The sequence below is a fragment of the Notechis scutatus genome, chromosome 13 (genome assembly GCF_049901735.1).
Source record: "Notechis scutatus isolate UNSWTSFEM ecotype Mainland chromosome 13, rNotScu1.2, whole genome shotgun sequence".
Lineage (NCBI taxonomy): Eukaryota > Metazoa > Chordata > Lepidosauria > Squamata > Elapidae > Notechis > Notechis scutatus.
The window spans coordinates 4,877,355-4,896,725 of NC_142021.1; the positions used below are offsets into that span (position 1 = coordinate 4,877,355).

Sequence of the window (19,371 nt, forward strand, 5' to 3'; positions counted from 1 at the left end):
CACCGCCCTCTCCCACTCACAGGAAAGCCAAATCCGAAAGCTTGGCGGAGCCCCCCCCCAGAGGGACCCCCCTCTCTTTTTTCTTAACCCGGACAGAGGAGAAGTTTCCCCGCGACCGTCCCCATGGCGTGGAGCGGCGGCGCGATCGATCAAGCCGGATTTCTCTGTTTAGACGTTTGGATTTCAAAACAGAGATTTGGGGGGAGAGCGCGGTTAGGAGACCTGGACCCTCCCCATATCAGCGCCATCCTCTCCCCGGGGACCCCCCCCCGTTTCTTGGGCTTAATAATCATACTTGTAATAGGCGCCTTGGGCGCAATTTCAAAACACTCGAACGCCCTGGGCATTGACAAAAAAAATCACCGCAGTTCAATTGCGAAAGGCAGCTCCGCTTGGCAGAGCTGACATCCTGCGAGGCTCCCTTTAACACCACCAAGGATCCACATCTGCCTACCCCAGACCCTTGGGGAAAGGACTCCATAGATGGATAAAAGGGCCAAGTTCCATCTAAACATCTGGCTGACTGTGCAATGAACCCTGATAATAGGCAGATGCTGATAGGGTTGAAAGTAGGATTTCAACAACATCTGCCTAAGCCAAATCCTTGGGAAGGACTCGATAGGGTGGATAAAGAACACCAAATCCAATCTAAACATCTGGCTGCGAGAGGAACCATGAAGATAATACCATCGTAATTCGATGTTCCTTAATGCCTACTTCGAAACACAACTCCTATGAAGGATAACAACATTCTAGAAGATTCTCTAGAGAGTGGGTAGGCAACAATAATAACAAGAAGAATGATTATCCTCTTCAGAATTTTGAATTATTCCTATAACCTGCCTAATGGAGGAGGAGGAGGAGGAGGAGGAAGGAGAAAGAAGGAAAGGCGAGGGGTTTAAAAAAAAAAAACGAGAGAGGAAAGGAAGACAAATCAGAAGACCGAAAAGAAGGAACAGGAGATGGAAGAAAAAGAGAAGGGAGGAGGAGGAGAAGGAAGGAGAAAGAAGAAAGAAGGAGGAAGAAAGGAGGAGGAGGAGGAGGAAGAAAGAAGAAAGAAGAAAGAAGAAAGAAGAAAGAAGAAAGAAGAAGAAGAAGAAGAAGAAAGAGAGAGAGAAAGAGAGAGAGAGAGAGAGAGAAAGAAAAGGCCAAGCATCTCCCACCCCCACCCCTCATGCCCCCTTACCTGCTGGGTGAAGGCTGGCTGGGGCGAGGCCGGCTGCTTGCTACTGGTGTCTCCCAACTGTCCATCTGCCTTGTCTTCGGGGCTCAGCTGTTTTGGAGACGAATCCCCCGGTGTGGCCGCCAGTCTGAACTCTTCCTCCGCCCCTGCCATCGTCCAGGCTACCTCTGCTGAAGGAAGACAGAGAGGAGGCATGAGGATAAAGGCCCCTGGGGTTCCACATATGACTCCCCCACCCTCTTCTGCCATGAGAAGCCAATGGGGGGGAGGGCACACAGGCTTTGCCACCCTGTCAGTGCCAGTCCTCACCCAATAGCCATGCAGGCTAACAATGAGGGGTCCGGAGACAACTGCCCCCTCCCAGCCCAGCAACGGAGACACAGAAATCCAGAAATGGACAGCAGGCATCTTTGCCACCTAACCCCCACCCACAAAATATGACATTGCAAACTGGCACTCAAGCGAGAATATTAAAATACTCTGCCTAGCACCTGACATCGGTGCCAACACCCATCTTCTGAGTTTTAGTGCAAGTACCCTGGGAGAATGAATTTAAATATCATTCCTGGAGTTAAGAACGCTCAAATAATCCAGATTGGGGTTGAAAACCTCATTCCCAGGGGCGTAAATAGAGCCACAGGCTTAGAATGAGGCCATCAGCTTGGTTGGAAGGAGGAAATATAATCCTAACCAGAGATTAACCCAAACTGGATAGATATCATCGATGGGTGTGTTATGGAAAAATCTACATTTACAGATGACTAGCGCTATATACACTTTTTTTCACCTGTACACCCACTGAGGTTGGCTTCCCACAACACGTTAAACCCGGGTTCACAAATATGGCTGTGTTCCTGCCTCCCAAGATGCCCTGCATAACAACAGCCCCAGCCATATGGTGATCTTGCAAAATGGCGCAGCTTGCAAAACATGTTAAAACCAGGGCAGTATCAATATAAATAGGCTAAATTAAAAAATCTCCCAGTTCCTCAATCCAGGCTAGTTAATTGTGTGAATGTGGGGCCCCTGCCCATATATTATTCCACTTGTGCACGTATTAAGGCTTCCCTTTCTAGAGGAATTATATAATTATATATAACTCGCAATTTTATAAGTGTGTGAGAGAGACAAAGATATGTTTGTGTTGAATCTTTCCTCTCTCACATAAATACACAGCAGGTATATTAGAGCCACAATTTCACACAATGCGGTTGTTTTGTTTGCAAAACAAGCTGTTTCCTCACAGACTGATGTTCCATGGAAAAAGTGGGGGTGATACAGGCACCCCCAGATCGAATGAACTGAATACTATTGCTAACAGTTTCATTGTTTAAGCTTGTTTCTAAGTAAAGGCCTATGGGGTTACATTGAGGTGTTTGGCCAGGAGTGTGTGTGTGTGTGAGCGAGAGATGGGGGGGTGGGGTGAATTTGAGAATATATTAAGATACACACACACACACACACACACACACACACACACACAGTATAGACACATTTAGTGCATTCAGAAAATAATGCGGAAGGAAGGAAGGAAGGAAGGAAGGAAGGAAGGAAGGAAGGAAGGAAGGAAGGAAGGAAGGAGAATAAAGGTGAAACAGAGAAGGAAGGAAAGAAGGGAAGAGAAATAGGAAAATGCATAGCAAAGGGAAAAAGAAAGAGAAAAGCAAACTTCTATACCTCCATAAGCAGAGACAGTACACGGTGGACTATTGTATGCCTAGAAAATGCATGTCAAATTCATATTCAATAGGTTTCAGACAAGTTTTCTAACTGAAAGGGGTGGAGTGGGGTCTTTCTCTTTCTCCTTTCTCAGTTTTTATTCCTACTTTCCAAAATGCAAAATTACAACAAAGTGGTGTTTTTTAAAAAAACTTGCGGTAGCTTCTTTTCATTTTTAAATTATTTTACAACTAGAAGCAAAAGGGCAGAAAAGTGACAGGGATTTTTGCCTCTAGAAAGGAAGAGAGAAAAAACAAACCAAGTATGCTTTTTTGTCTAAATTGAAGTCTGGACAAAGAGTAAGAAATGTCTGAAGGAAGGTTGTAAGTTACAACACAGAGGAAAGGGGAAGAGACAGGGAGAAATTCATCCCTTGCATTCAAGAACACAATATGGATTTATCCCCAAGTATCACGCAGTTATCAGGTCTATAAATTTGGCCTCGGGGAATTTTAGCCTAGGATGTTAGCCTTATGTTGCTTTTTCACAGTCAAACCTGAAATAATAATAATAATAATAATAATAATAATAATAATAATAATAATAATAATAATAATAATAATAATAATAATAATAATAATAATAATAATGGGAAGGAGAAGGAGAAACAAATACAAAGAAGGAAAGAAGAAGAAGAAGAAAGGAAGGAAAGCTAAATCAAGTCAGTTCTCAATAAAAATAAATTCCTATCTACTACCAAGCACTATTTATACTGTAATTAACTTCTCCGTGAATAATTTTTACTTCTATACCGAATTCAAGCCTTCGTAAATCTAAACAGCTACTACAGAGAGGAACTTCCAAATAACATTACATTAAATATAAACCTAATTTTTATATATGCCTACTCAGAAAGAAAGCTCATCAAGATCAGGGGAATTTATTCTGGAGAAAAGGCCATTTTGGAATCCAAAGTGACCAAAATGTTTTCTACATTTACTTGGAAGTTAAAAAAAAAAAGAACAGAAAAACACTGATTAAACTCTTACAGTTAAAGCCTTATTAACATGGAAGGTAGGGAGGGGATGTGGGAACTTATTAAAATCTACAACAAATTAAAATTAAAACAGAATGCCCAACTGAAATAAATTAAATGGTGTGATTTTAATGTTGCCAGACTGTCCTTTAAAACAGTAAAAAAGCTTTCATTCAATCTTAATAAGGGAATATTTTTAAAGCTTTGGGATGGGAAGAAGAATATTTAAACAACTATATTAAAGTAGTATAATATATTTAAATTATATCTATCCATCTATCCATCCATCTACAGTTTATACACATACCGAGACATAAATACTTTATTCAATCTTAATAAGGGATTTTTTAAAAAGCTTTGGGATGGGAATATTTAAACAATTATATTAAAGTAGTATAATATATTTAAATGTATATCTATAGCGTTGAGATGGGGAAAATGTTTTCATATATTAAAATACAATATACTGATATTTAAATTATCTCTATCTATCTAGCTATCATCTATCTAATCTATCTATCTATTTATCTACAGTTTATACACATACAGAAACACAGATATACCACGTTTTAAAACTTTAGGAAATCAATTTCCCAAACATAATTAATGGCAGACTTTGGGACAAAAAAACAAATAGTCTCTGTATTTTAATCCAGACTGGATGTATATTCAACTGAGGTGATTTTATTTTTCTTCAAAGGGACAAACCTTTCCAATGAGTTATTTTTAAAACAGAATAAATTCTTGGATACAGTAAATTCTCTTTTGGCCTACATTGGGCTCATGACAATAGGGCTTAAACTAGGAGGTGGGGAAAATATATAGGGTATGTATATTCCAGAGCTCTCTCTCTCTCTCTCTATCTCTCTCTCTATCTATCTCTCTATCTATCTCTATCTATCTATCTATCTATCTATCTATCTATCTATCTATCTATCTATCTATCTATCTATCTATCTCCAGACAGGATTTATAAAGCTTTTGGTTTCTAACTGACCTTCAAGGCAAGGGTTGAGAAAGTGACTTGAGAAATTGATGGGACTGGAGAGTTAAGTTCCCTTGGCTAAGGATAGTGGGACCACACAGAGGTCGTTTCAAACCGAGGCCGGCTAATTCTCCACCCTGGCTTGGAAACCGGCGGTTCCAAAGTGAAGGAAAAGCCAGTAAAAAAGGGGGAATATTGGTAGCTCAGGGGTTGTAAAACATGGGATGTGTAGCTCGGGGTTGATGACGTTCGCTAGATTAGGTAATGAAAGGTCTGCAAGAAAACAACGAAGCTCAGAAGAAGGAGGCGTTTTCCGGATCGAGGAAAGGGGTGTAGTGGGGGCAGGAGGCTTCAAGGAAACCGCCGCTTTCGGGGAGAGGGGAAAGGAGAACGGACGGCGGTCAAAAAGAGCGCTGGGGTTTTTTATGCCCATTATCCCCGGGAGTTGGGGACAAAAGGGGGGCTTAGGGAATCTTCGATCGAAAGATTCAAGGACACAGAAAATCAGGGGATCCTTCTTTCCTGCGCCTTCCAAAGCCCGATCCTCCCTCCCTCTCTCTCTCTCTCTCTCTCTCTCTCCTTCTGAGGTTTGGAGCAAGAGCGCGCACCCCACTGCTTGGAAGCAACCAGGCCGCTCGGCCGAGGCCGGCCGCTGGATCGCGCCAAGCCGCCAGCCGGCTTCGGCCGAACGGCCTGGTCTCACCAAAAGGCGCAAACAATGGGGGGGAGAAAACCCTTTGCTTTTACAGCGCTCTCGTTTGGCCGCCACCTCCGTAAAACCCCGAGCCGGCCTGACGGTGTGAGGGGGGCTTCGGCTGGGCCTGCTCTGCCACCAGCGCGCTTCCTTCCTTCCAACGCTCCCCCGACCCACAACCGCCCCCTTCCCTCCCCTCGCCCCGCTCTTGGCAGCGCCACCCGGAGGTGGATGGAAGTTGCGTTACCTTTGGCCCGGCTGGCAGCGGCGAGTCACCGCATCTCCGCGGAACCCCGCCGTCGCGCTCACGCAGCGCGGGGTCTCCTCCGGGACGTCGCTCCAGCCGCGGCGACAGCAAGAGCCACCATCCCTTCCTCTCTTGGGCAAGCGGAGAGACGAACCCCGGCCGCCAAAGGAAGGGCCTCTTTTTCCACGAGAAGGGGTCGTTCCAGCAGGCAGAGCTCCGGCGGGTCGTCTCCTCCTTCCCACGGCCGGAACAGCCGTGCGCCTTCGCCTCTTTCCCTTTTTCTCGCGCTCGCTCGCTCCCTTCCTCGCCGAGGGGCTTTGCCAAGCACGTGCACGCGCGGAGCAACGCGGATCAGCCCCCCTCCTCTTCCTCTCACCACCCCCCCAAGATCGGTGGGTGCAGTAATTTTTCGGATTCCTCCCCCCACACACACACCTTCCCTCTTCGCCTGTCCCCCCTTTCTTTCGTTCTCTCCAAAGGCGCACGGGGGACAAAAATGAAATGAAATGAAACGAAATATGGAAAGAGAGGGGCGGGTGGGATTTGGCCAGGGGGTGGGGAGTGGGAAGCAGGTTGGCTTCCCGCGACCCGAGAGGGTGGGTGGGGGGCTTCGGGGGGAGGAAGAGGCGTCCGAGAGCCCGAGAAAGGGAAAGAGGCGAGCGCGGGGAGTGGTCTGTCCTCAGCCTCTGTCCTCAGCCTATTGCGCCCTGCAAGGCGCCCAGGCGAAGGAAACGGCGCCTTGCAGGGCGCAATATTCCGCCTGGCCAACCAGCTCCGACTGTACACTGGAGGCTGTCTCTGGTCGGCCTTTCGCAGACCTCCTTCGCCTCCCTCCCCTCCTCTCCCTCCCCCGCTTATTTCTCCTTCCAAGCAAAGCAAGCACAAAAGAGATGGTGCCAAGGTTTCGAAGCCTCCTTCCTTCCTTCCCTTCCTTCCTTCTGTTCCTTCCTTCCTTCCCTTCCTTCCTTCCTTCCCTCCTCCTTGTCTTTTCCTTAACTCTCTCCTATTCCCGTCTCGCCCCTCCTCTCGAATTCTGTCTCCAGTTTCTATCCATCTTTCTCAAGTTAAAAAGAAAAAAAGAAAGAAAGAAAAAGGGGGGGATGAAAACCCCGAAGGTGGGGGGGGGAAGCGTTGGGAAATATTTCTTTTTCCGTGTTCTTCTTCTCCCCTTTCGCTTTGCTCACCCCGCTCCCTCCCTTCGCTTTCCCAAAAAAGAAGCCGTTGGCTTTTTTTTTTTTAATAACACAAACCATACGCGGGGGCTTTCCAACTCCACCCCTCCATTATTGCTGCTCATCAAGTCGCAAGAGGGGGAAGAGGGGGGAGAAATCAAATCGCTTGTGATTCCCTTTGCCTAGGTCGGTGGGTTATTTTTTGGAGGGGAAGGGGGAGTCAGAGTAGGAAGAAAGGAAGGAAGGAAAGGACAGGAGAAAGAACAGAAGAAAAAGAAAGAAGAAAGAAAGAAAGAAAGAAAGAAAGAAAGAAAGAAAGAAAGAAAGAAAGAAAGAAAGAAAGAAAGAAAGAAGAAAAGATGGAAGAGGAGCAAAGGGGAAGGAGGGAAGGAAAAAGAGAGGAAAGGAAACACAGAAAGAAGACAGGACAATGAAAGTAATGGATGGATAGAACAACAGCAGGAAGGAAATAGGAAGGAAAGAAGAAAAGAAAGAATGAAAGAAACAAGAAAGGGAAGGTTTGTTTTCATTTCCAGTTTTTCAGGGGCACCCTTTATTTTGAAAACCAAGGCCCATTATGATACTAACTATAATCCCCCTTTTCCCGTATTCCTTCCCTTTTGCACCACCCACCCATATAAAGGCAGAAAATAAAGTCCAGGCCCTGAAGAATATACATAGCTCTGAAAACCGGCCACACTCAAAATAAGCAAGCCGTCAAAGCAGAGGCGAAGGATCTGTTTGTATCTGGCCTTCGCCTCCCTGCCTTGGAGCTTCAGCGTCTCTCCCTCCGTCTCTGTTAATGTATTATTTTGAGGGTAAAGTTGAACAGGTCAAAGGAAAATAATCAGCTTCTCTGCCTCGTTCTGGAGTCTGAAAAGAGCCAGTTTAGATCTTGGCCACATTTGTGTTGTTCTTCGCTTAACAAAATAACTTAAGACAAAAAGAAAAAAAAAAAGACTTCGATTCTAGAGACACAGCCTCCTTCTTTCCTGTTACAACCATTATATATTATATTATATTCTTAGTGGGGGTCACCTATATGTCTAAACCTCCCTAATAAATGAAGTTTACTTACAAGGAAGTGTGAGAGCCAGCTTGGTGTAGCTGAAGGGGCCAAGCTAGAAACCCAGAAGACTGTGAGTTCTAGTCCCGCCCTAAGTGCCAAACCAAGCTTGGGCCAGTCACTTTCCCTCACCCCTAGAAAAGAGGCAATGGCAAATCCCGCCCAAGTTGCCAAGAAAATTGCACTGGATGGAAGGGAATGGAAGGGGGGGAGGAAGTAGGAAACCCATTCCACGAGATCCCCTGTTTAGAGAGATACACCAGTGTGTTGTGACTTTCCAATTGCACCCAACCAGGGTTGGTGAGGCTTACTCCCAGGTAAGACTCATCTGAAAGGCTTAGGTTGCCCCAAGCTAGATGGCCATCCAAAAGTCCTTTCTAAAAAGCCCTTCTATGAGGGAGATGGATGGTTAAGAAGTTTAATAAATGAATAAATTAAAATAAATAAAATCCTATCCCAACTTTGCTGGGAGTTTATTCCTCTGTGTGTGTGTGAGTGGACTCAGAAAGACTTCTATTTAACTCAAGTAGAGTTTGGAGCTTTGCTTAGTCATGGTTTGATTTCTGGCTCTCCGTTGGCCTCCTGGCCTTCCTTGGCTTGTTGTGTATCAAACCACAAAACACATCGTCCAAGAAGTCCAGATTGGATTGTTTGAAAGCGGAAGAAGTCCTTGGACTGACCAGGTTTGGGGCTTTAATAAGTCTCTTCCTTACAACGCAGAATGCTGGAACTCTTCAGTCAAGAAGACTGAGTTGCCCCATGCATTGAGTCTGTGGAAAGGCGGAGGCTATTCCTGGATCACCTGGAGGTGAAGGCATGGGAGAAAAATAATAATAATTTGGGGTACAGCACAGCACCCTGATTTTTAAGGGGCTCAGAGGTTGGTCTTATTGCCAAACCAAAGAGCAGCCTTAGAAGTTAAAATCACATCTGAACACTCTGGGCTGCAAGCTTGCATAGGCGTGAAGCCAAAAGCTTCATAGACGGGTGGCTCTCAACTTACGATGGAGTCCAAAATTTCTGTTGTTAAGTGAGACATTAAGTGAGTTTTGCCCCATTTCACGATCTTCCTTGCCCCGTTGTTAAGCCAATCCCTGCCATTGCTAAATGAGCAAATTAGTAAATGGGTTTAGTGAATCCAAAAAAAGGATGTGACCTTGGGACATGGCAAAAACGGTCCATAAATACAAAGCATCTGAATTTTGATCACCTGAGCATGGAGATGCTGCAAGTTTTAACTCAGAAAAAAAGGTCATAAGTCATTTTTTCCCCCAGGGCCTTTATAACTTTGAAGGATCACTGAGTGAGCCGTTGTAAATCAAGGACTACCTGTAAATTGCCAGCCTTCTCTTAACATTACATATCATCCAGTTCCTCTTAGCACTCATCCTTGCATGCCTTGGACTTCTCTGCCTTTTATTTCTGTCCACTCTCACCCAATCAAGAGTCCTACATCAAATTTCAAATTGCCTTGGCTAATTTACCATTAATCCCCAGGTTGTTGCATTCATACACAAGGTGAAGCCTCCTTCGAAAATAATAACAGGAGTGGGAACCAAACCTCACCTATTGGATTTAAAAACAAACGCCCTATGCCTTTTGCAGATGTAGTTTAAGGAGTTGTGGGAATACAGCCAAGCAGAAATCTTTCTGATGTGAAAAAGAGGTATAGATCTTTGCCTTTTTGTAAAACCGTACACAACACCTCTACATAGATGTGGACAAATATGTATTTTTTGATCAATAGACTGGCTTGGAGATATTTGCACATCAGTGACTAACTATTTAAGAATTAACAGATGGGAATATTGCCTTTCTAGATAGTTTGACAGCGTTGTGGGAATTATTTGTTTAGCAGAGTAGAAGGCATGGATGGAAAACCTGTCCTTGTGCCTAGTTGTTCTGGTGTGCAGGGCTCTATCCTGTCGTTTTCAGGGAAGGAGTTGAAACAGTTTATGTCCAAGATGTGAGGGGTCTGTAGATATTTTCACAGCCCTCTTTTTGACAGTGTACTGTCTGCAAAAGGCATTGCAGCCAAAGGGCACCAAAAATGTTTTTTTAAAAAAACAATTTGCAAACAGATGGAAATCCATGCAACCTAAACTAGGACATTTTACGGTGAATGCCTAGATTTCCACAAGCCTCAGTGAAAATCAGAAGTCTCTTTCCTTTTTTTCTCTTTCTCTCGACCCCTCACTCCTCCTATTCCCCCACCCCAGCCAAATTAATACTTTTTAAAAAAATCCCTCAAAACTCAAAAGCACTTTTTCTTTCTTTTTTTTTTGCATCTTGAAAAAAATACACCCTAGAAACAAGTGCAACTACAACAGAGGTTATAATAATCCTTAAAGACCAAAATAAATAAATGGGGGGGGGGACTCTTACGTGTTTCCTTCTAAACAAGAGTCCAACGTTAAGAGGTATTGATATTTAATTCTGCCAAGAACATACCAGCATCACGCGGAAAAGAGGGGATGCGCGGATTGCTAGCTTGCTTTTCCCGGGGGTCACGAAATGAAACCCGGGCTCGATCCACCCTTCCACGGTGCGTTTGCACCCACACTCTGTGGTTAGACGGTGCACTCTATGCCTGCAAATATACCGAATTATGCGCGGCATTTCCACGTAGAGGCCCACAGGGCGTTGCTCCTTAAATACGTGAAAGGTATTGCGATATTGTTAAAGGGGTCATTCCTCCCTTCCCCTCCCCACGCCCCTTAAATCGGATTCTATACAACCCAGGATTCAGTTGCGGGAGAAAACACATGAAAATCCTTACTCCCCACTCTTGCGATGGGTTTACACAAGGCTCCACCTGGACCAGTAAGGCGCACCGGTCCAGATAATACGCCTCCCCTCTCCCTCCCGATCCAAGCTCTTTTGCGCCGCAAGACAGACCGATCCAGAGGCAGCCTGGTTTGCCATTTAAAACAAAAACCAAAAGGGGAGAGAATTTACACGTCCACACCACGCTTCAGCCCCTCCTGGCTCACCTTCTTCTCCAGTCGGCCCTGCCCAACCACTTGAGAAGGAATTCCAGCAAACAGCCCCGAGGCTTCGCCCGGCGGCCCGGTGGTCACTTTCTCCTTCCTTTCGAGGAAATTAAATCCTGGCGACCCCCCACCCGGGCCGGCCCTCCTGCAGGAAAACGAAGCGAGTCCCAGGCTTGGCTTTGCAAGCTCACGCGCGCCTGCACCTATAAGACGGGGAGACGTCACGGCCCACGCAGCTCTTTTGTCGGAGGGCGGCAGCCCCCGGACCGGGTTCGCGTCCCCCCCTTTTTTTTGCAACCGAGCCTCCCCCCCACCGCAACCCGTTTTGTGGCCTTCTCCCCACCCTCCCCAAATCCACGGGGTGGGGGAGGACGGGGGAGAAGGGCGCAGATCGGGGCGCGCAGCAGAGCAACGCCGGCCTGGTGAGGTGAGCCTTCCCCCCCCCTCGCGAGTTGAAGGTGGTTGGGGGCTTGAAATGGAAGAAGAAGGTAGCCAGGGGCGAGCGGTGCCCGAAGGAAGGGAGGCGCTTCCTTTAGTGGGGGAAGCGATCCTGCCCCCCGCCGGGGATTTGAACCCCGGGGTGGCTCAGCCAGGAGGGACGCGCCCCCCGAATCTGTAAATTCCTTTTTAACGACGGTCCCCCCTCTCGCAGTTCTGTCCTGCCCTGCAGCTCTCTTTGCTCAGGTCTGCAGTGGGGGGGGGGGACGTTTTGGTAAAGGCTGTATGTGTGTGTGTGTGTGTGTTGTGTGTGTGTGAGAGAGAGAGAGAAGAGAGAGAGAGAGAGAGAGAGAGAGAAACAGAGAAACAGAAAGAGATATAGACAGAAGACCAGCCTAAAGAAACGGTGGGCCAAACAAGTAGAAAAAAAAGAAAATAAAATAAAATTGAAAGGAGGGAAGGAAGGAGGGAGCAAAAAAAGAGAACTAAACCGGGCAATTGGAGCCCAGTAACCCAGGAGGAGGAGGAGGATGTCGGATCGAGCTGGGAGGTGAGAATGGGGAGAGAAAGGAGGAATATATGTGTGTGTGTGTGTATACACATATGTATATGTATATATACACACAGGGGACACATGTAAACATACAGATAAAACTCCTTGGAGATCACACCCTGCATTAGTGCCACACATGTGTAGAATGATAGCACACTCTTTTTATGATCCCTAACACTAAAATATTAAATTCCGGTTGAAGACATGGGCTGTGGTTTCAGTTGACTGGGTTCAATAGAATAGTTCTTTCTAGATGTTTGAACTTCGGCTTAAAAGGAATGGGTTGTCTTGTTTTAATCGTATTTATAAAATTAAAGGGCGAGATATAAGAAACAACTGCAAACTTGGAAAGTGATCTTCCTCTTTATTAAATGGCAGTAGGAGGGAAACAAGGAATCTCACAAACTTATAATCTGCAACCCTATTTTCTTTTTAATGAGGTTCTTCCTGGCTGAGTAGAATAACTGACAGATAGTAACAACTGGCAAATAATGCCAGAGTATCTTAATTTCTATTTGATCATTTGTCCTTTTTTATTTATTTTTATTTTTTTGGAAAGAGTTAAGTAGTGTGTGGACTATCACACACTTGCCTTGAAAATATCCATATATAAATAGATTGGTAAATTGTTTACTCAACACATAAATTCTGAGTATTGAAAGGAATTTTGAACCAACCTATTTTCAGTTTGATCCCAACTGACTTCAAAACTTTGAAAGAAATTTAACTGAAACTTAACCAAAAGTTTATTCAATGCGTTTCATATATCAAAGTTTCTTTGATGTAAAAGAAATTTAACTAGAACTATCCAACATTTTCTTTGATGTATTAGTTTATTGTCTACTTCCTTCCAGTTCAAATAACTTTTTGAGCAGTAAAAAACTGAATTGTTCAATCTTCAAAATAGCTGATAAATGTGAAGTTATCTGTAAATCAGGGGAAAAAATGAGGAAAATGATTAACTATACTGCAGGACAATTGTTCTGGAAATATTTGCACACACCAACATATTCAAATAAAGAAAAGCCACTTTTAAAAAGGCGATGAGAAAGAAAGTGGTGTATTTTAATGGTACCATTAAATTTAAAATAAATGTAAATGTATCATTAAACTCAAGGCTTAACCAGAAATAGATTGAAATGTCATTAAAATCAGTAGGATCAAAGTTAATTTTGCCCCACTTTTCTAGAGCTCAAATAAATTTTCCTGAATTCCAAAGCAGAATGATTTTTTACAAAAAAAAAAATGAGTGAAAGTTTCCATTTTTAAAGTCCTATTAACTTTGGGGCAAAATATCAGGGTGGCAGATAAAGGCCCTTTAAAATCAGGGGCTCGGATAAGGGGATGGAAGGCCAAAACAAAAATTGGTCCTAAAATAAAAAATAAGGGATGGTTTTGAAACTTTTTCCCCCTGAAGTAACTGATTTAAACTATGCATTTTGACTCTTTCTTTTCAGTATCCAATTCAATTCCAGGAGTAAGCATCCAAAATACGTTTAGTTAAAATCAAACTTAGAATTTCTTAGCATCTCTTCAGAAACTATCTCTATGAAGTCAAGAGGGACATAATTTCAAGAGGTGGTGAAATTGTCCACAGGTTGGACTTCCTTCTCAGCAATATACATCCTTTTCAAATCCAGGGAAAGTTGATGTACAACTCTCCCTGGGTTTGGCCCATTCAAAAGTGTGTGTGTGTGTGTGTCTTTGTGTGAGTTTTCTGCAGGGAGATTTGTGTGGGCTTTCTTTGTTTACAAGCTTGTTTATTAGAAACCAGTTCTAGATGCTCATTATAAAATAATGGGGCTCTTGCAGGGTTCAAGCAGATAAGCATCTGAGAATTTGTACCCTTGCTTTACTCTTTCTCCAAATTTCACCAGCTGTTTGATGTCAATGGTTGCTTTGAAGATTCTGGATTCTAGAAAACAAAGGTTCTTTCTTTCTCTTTCTTTCTTTCTTTCTTTCTTTCTTTCTTTCTTTCTTTCTTTCTTTCTTTCTTTCTTTCTTTCTTTCCTTCCTTCCTTCCTTCCTTCCTTCCTTCCCTTTCCTCTCTTTCTTTCTCTTTTCTCTCTTCTTTTCTTCTTTCCCTCTTTCCTCCTTCCTGTCTTCCTTCCTTCCCTCCCCCTTGCTTTCTTCTCCTTTCCTCTTTCTTTCTCCCTCTCTCTTTCTCTCTTTCTCTTCTTCTTTCTTTCTTCCTTCTTTTCCTTCCTTCCTGTCTCCCTTCCTTCCTTTTCCTCTCTTTCTTATGCTTCCCTTCCCCCCCCTCCACAAAGTAATTTTAAACATCCTTTAAAAAAAAACACCTTACTTTGCTTCACAATAAAATATGGTGGGTGGGAATTCTCTGAGCCCTCAACTTTTTAAAATCATGTTCCCAAATTCCAGCAATTTCTCTATGTGCGTCTATGTATACGGAATAAAGAAATACTTGATTCTGGCTTTTGGTTGATTCTTCCTATTTTCCTTAGATTCTTACACATGCACACAACTACACACCCTATTACTGCCCATTAATCTTTCTCCATCCAAAGGCTGGGTGAAATTTTTAAAAAAAATGCTCATAACCCCACATTGTCCTGCCAGCCTTTAGAAAGAGCAGCCTGTATTCGCTGAAGGAAGAACTGCCTTTTTCAGGAGAGGATTTGAAATAACTAGGCGTTTCTCTTGCTTCCTGAATTCTCCAAGATCTTGGCTGCAGAGGTGTGTAAACACGGGTCTGTGCTGAGGTCCAATCCAGTATACGAATAAATATTTGTAATTCCAAATTTGGATTCTCGTTTACTCCTTGCCCCTCCCCTCAAGTACTTTTCCAAAACTCAGCTAAGTCCCTTAATGTTGAGACCCTGGAAAGAGTGCAGAGAAAAGCACCAAGGATGATAAGGGCCTTGAAGACTAAACCTTAGGATGAATGGTTGAGGGTACTAGGAATGTCTAGGAAGAGAAGGGTTAGGGGGACATGATAGCTGCCTCCCAATACTCAAGAGGCTCTCACAGAGAAAAGGAGGTCGACATTCTCCAAAGCAACAGGAATAGAACTTTTATTTGGATACTCAAGTTGGATGTTGACATCATGGGTGGAAGATCATTAAAGAGAGATCCAACCTAGAAGGAAAGAAAAATGTTCTGAGAACAATTAATCAAAGCCCACCTCTTGGAGTTATGGATGGTCCATCACTGAAGGTTTTCAAAAATAGACCATTTCTCTATGACTCCTGCCTTGGGCTGGAGTTGGACTAGAAGACCTCCAAAGCCCCTTCCAGCTCAACGATTCTATGACTCTAATGCTCCACTGCCTTCCAAACCAAGAAAGTTTGGAGAATGGAGACAGTGGGAAAGAGGAGTTTTAGGTGATGGGCACTGCTTAACTGGGTTGCCCCAGGAAGGGCAGGTCTGTTGGATGGAGGCCAAGGGCTGGATTTGGTCCCTGTGAGTCCCTTGGACTGCAAGGCGATCCAACCGGTCAATCCTAGAGGAGACCAACCCTGACTGCTCTTTAGAAGGCCTGATCCTGAAGATGAAACTCAAAAGACTTTGGTCACCTCATCAGAAAGAAGGAAGGACTCCCTGGAGAAGAGCCAAATGCTGAGAACGATGGAGGGCAAAAGAAGAAGAAGAAGAAGAAGAAGAAGAAGAAGAAGAAGAAGAAGAAGAAGAAGAAGAAGAAGAAGAAGAAGAAGAAGAAGAAGAAGAAGAAGAAGAAGAAGAAGAAGAAGAAGAAGAAGAAGAAGAAGAAGAAGAAGAAGAAGAAGAAGAAGAGATGGCAGAGAATGAATGGACTCCAATGGAGGATGGTAGAGGACAGGAAGGCCTGGAGTTGTGAAGTCACAACTAACAGCAACAACAAGCTATCTAGGATTAGGATAAGTGTGTGTCCTTTTAACTTTACAGGCAGCCTTCTCTCCCCTCGCCTGGGTGCGTGGTCTCTCTCTTTGTGTGTATGTGTATAAGTTAAAGTGTTATCTCTCTTGGCTTTCCCTTTCAGGTGGTCAAGAAGCTTTGATGGACACCTTGTTTGGCCCTTGTAGATTAGCGGCCGCCCTCTTGGACTGTCCCTAAGGTCCATTAAGCAGTTGATTAAAGAAAGGGTGCGGGCCAGGAGGGAAAGTGATTTTTATTTGGGGAAGGGGGGGGTTGGTTTGTTTTCACTTGGTTATCTGGGTTGTATCTGGGAGAAGGGGGGTTGAAAAGGCAATTAGAAAGAAAGAGCGTCAGCTTTTGAGTTCCACAGAGCTTTTCAGCTGGGAGGTCAGTTGGGGAGGAAGCCGGCTGAGTCATCAGAAAGTTGATGGTGGTCAGAGGTGGCCAGGAAGAGCTGCACTTTTGGTGTAATGGTGTATTATTGAAAGAATGATCCAGTCCTCCACCAGTTCCTTCTTGTTCTGCCGGTCAGGTACTTTGGAGAAAAAGTTGGGCTCCCCCCTTCTCTGTGACAGCCCATGTCCCCTTAATCCTTCTCTTCTTAAACTAGACATATCTAGTTCCCTTAACTCAGGGTGTCCAACCTTGGCAACTTTAAGACTTGTGGACTTCAACTCCCAGAATTCCTCAGCCAGCTTTGCTGGCTGAGGAATTCTGGGAGTTGAAGTCACAAGTCTTAAAGTTGCCAAGGTTGGACACCTCTGCCTTAACTATTATCAACATTCAATAACCGTTCCTCCAAAGGAGGCAACTGGACTTTCTGGTTTTTCTTTGAAGAGATTTCGCTTCTCATCCCAGAAGCTTCTTCAGCTCTGTCTGAATGGTCATTCCCTACCATCCAGGCTGAGCTGAGGAAGCTTCTTGGATGAGAAGTGAAATGTCTCCCAAGATAAGCCAGGAAATCCAGTTGCCTCTTGGGGGAAAAAAAAAAAAAAGCACCTTTGGAACAACCATGACCTGGAGGACAGAGAATCTTTCACCTTAAACAGTCAGTGATATCCCTAAAAAGGAGCCATAGGTGATTTTGGCTTCAGCCTTCTTTCTTTCTTTCTTTCTTTCTTTCTTTCTTTCTTTCTTTCTTTCTTTCTTTCTTTTTCTTTCTTTCTTTCTTTCTTTCTTTCTTTCTTTCTTTCTTTCTTTCTTTCTTTCTTTCTTTCTTTCTTTCTTTCTTTCTTTCTTTCTTTCTCTCTCTCTCTCTCTCTCTCTCTCTCTGTCCCCTCCCTCCCTTCCTTTCCTTCCTTTTTCTTTCTTTCTTTTTCTTTCTTCTTTCTCTCTCTCTCTGTCCCCTCCCAACCTTCTTTATCTGTCTTTCCTTCCTTCCTTCTTCCTTCCTTCCTTCCTTCCTTCTTCCTTCTTCCTTCCTTCCTTCCTTCCTTCCTTCCTTCCTTCCTTCCTTCCTTCCTTCCTTCCTTCCTTCCTTTCTTTTTCTCTCTCTCTCTCTCTCTCTCTCTGTCCCCTTCCTTCCTTCCTTCCTTCCTTCCTTCCTTCCTTCCTTTCTTTCTTTCTTTCTTTCTTTCTTTCTTTCTTTCTTTCTTTCTTTCTTTCTTTCTTTGTTTCTTTGTTTCTTTCTTTCTTTCTTTCTTTTCTTCTTTTTGTCTTTCTGGCACTCTCGGGAATGCTCCGGCCCCCACCAGGACGATTGCGGGACAAATTCCACGAGCGGACGTGCGACCCAGTTTTAAAAGTCCTACCTCTCCATCCAAAGATGCAGGAACCGAATGTGGATGGGTCATGGCACTCAAAGAAAGTCAGGAAGGCAGGAAGGAAGGAAGGAAGGAAGGAAGGAAGGAAGGAAGGAAGGAAGGAAGGAAGGAAGGAAGGAAGGAAGGAAGGAAGGAAAGAAAGAAGAAAGAAAGAAAGAAAGAAAGAAAGAAAGAAAGAAAGAAAGAAAGAAAGAAAGAAAGAAAGAAAGAAAGAAAGAAAGAAAGAAAGAAAGAAAGAAAGAAAGAAAGAAAGAAAGAAAGAGAGGCAGGCTCTCGAGTGGCTGCCTTCTAAGGGGTCGAAGACCCTTGGAATATGTGGGCGGGCGAAAGGAAGATAAGTCGAGCTGGCTTGGGCATTCGGAAGATGTTGTGTACTAACGTGAGAAAAGTAGAGAAAATGCACACTAGCCTGTAAAAGCACCGATACAATTGCCTACTCGGGTAATGACATGTTTTCATGCAAACCACAGAACTCAGGGAGCACTAAGGACTATACACAAACACACAGACACACAAACAAACACACAGAGAGAGAGTTTGTTGTAGGAGGAGCGCTGAGTGGATGTCCAGTAGCCAGAAGTTAAAAGAGGTAGTTTAGCATCTTTTCCAAATAGCAACTTTGATTTAAAAGCGTTAGCTTTTTTTAAAAAAAAAAACCTTACAGTAAAATATATTAGTCGGAATTAAATCAAATCTTTATTAGGGCGGCAGAACAACTTCAATGTTAGTCCGAAAATGAGCAAACTAATCAAAGTGATTTAGTCAGAAAATATATGCTCCTTCAGTCCGTGTCGGAGTAATCCAGTTAGTTTGATTTCTACTCTGTTCGGTGAGAAATTGTTTTGGATTTGTTTTGATCCTATGCGTTTTAAGGTCTCTTTACCACTTGTTTTAAGCCGCCTGTGCAGATCGCACTAAACAGTGGTTTATTTAGCCGCGGTTTCTTAGACAAACCACAACGGGCTGGGTTTAAGCCAAATCGAAGCCACGCGCTTTGGGAAGCCCGAGAGCGAGAATTAAGAAGACGTGACATTAGTCGTGAAAAAGCACGGATTTCGGGCCGAAATTATGCACGTGTTTAGCGCCGAGTTTAATGGGAACTTAACTTCTCAATAAGACTGTCCTGGAAATTGCTGGCAGAAATTTCCACCAACTAATTTATTCATTATGGCGTGCATTATTGAATCCCTAACCTACTATATAGTATATAAGATATACTTCAGCGAGAGCTTTGATTTTCATCCGAAGTACACGTTTCACCTTTTGGGAGGAACAATATCAAAACAGAGTTGGAAGGCACCAAGCAATACCATTTCAGACAAATGGCTCTCTAGTCTTTTCTTAAAAACCTCCAGTGAGGGAGGCAATCACAACGTTTGAAGGCAAATTGTTCCGCTGTTGAATTGTTCTCGCCTTATTTCTAGGTTGCTTCTCGCCTTGATTAGTTTCCATCGACTGTTTCTTATTCTGCCTTCTGGTGGCTTTGGAAAACAGCTTGACTCCCTCTTCTTTGGGGCAGCCCCTCAGATATTGGAAGGCTGCTACCCTGTCACCCCTAACCCTTTTTTCCACTAAACTACCCATTTCCTGCAATTCTGAAAAAGGCAGAGAGGAATTCCATTGAAAGACAAAGGACTTCCCTGCCTGTATCGATATCTTTTGAAATACCGTCCCCCCCCCAAAAAAAAAAATTGCACTGACTTGGTGCTACGTTAACCAGGTTAAGT

The 19,371-nt window shown here is 43.9% G+C and overlaps 1 protein-coding gene across 2 annotated transcripts in view; it reads right to left on the minus strand.

Moving 5' to 3' along the window:
* The window catches only part of TBX5 (T-box transcription factor 5), a 33,223-nt gene extending 27,125 nt beyond the window's left edge, over positions 1–6,098 (minus strand). The window contains exons 1-2 of one of the 2 annotated variants that reach the window (XM_026689558.2): positions 5,805–6,098; positions 1,187–1,353 (exon numbers count right to left, since the gene is read on the minus strand). In XM_026689558.2, coding sequence (XP_026545343.2) covers positions 1,187–1,336 — 150 coding nt within the window. In that variant the 5' untranslated portion in view covers positions 1,337–1,353; positions 5,805–6,098. The remainder of the gene's footprint in view (positions 1–1,186; positions 1,354–5,804) is intronic. The other variant, XM_087942796.1, reaches the window with a different exon arrangement.
* Between the last annotated feature and the right edge of the window lie 13,273 nt (positions 6,099–19,371).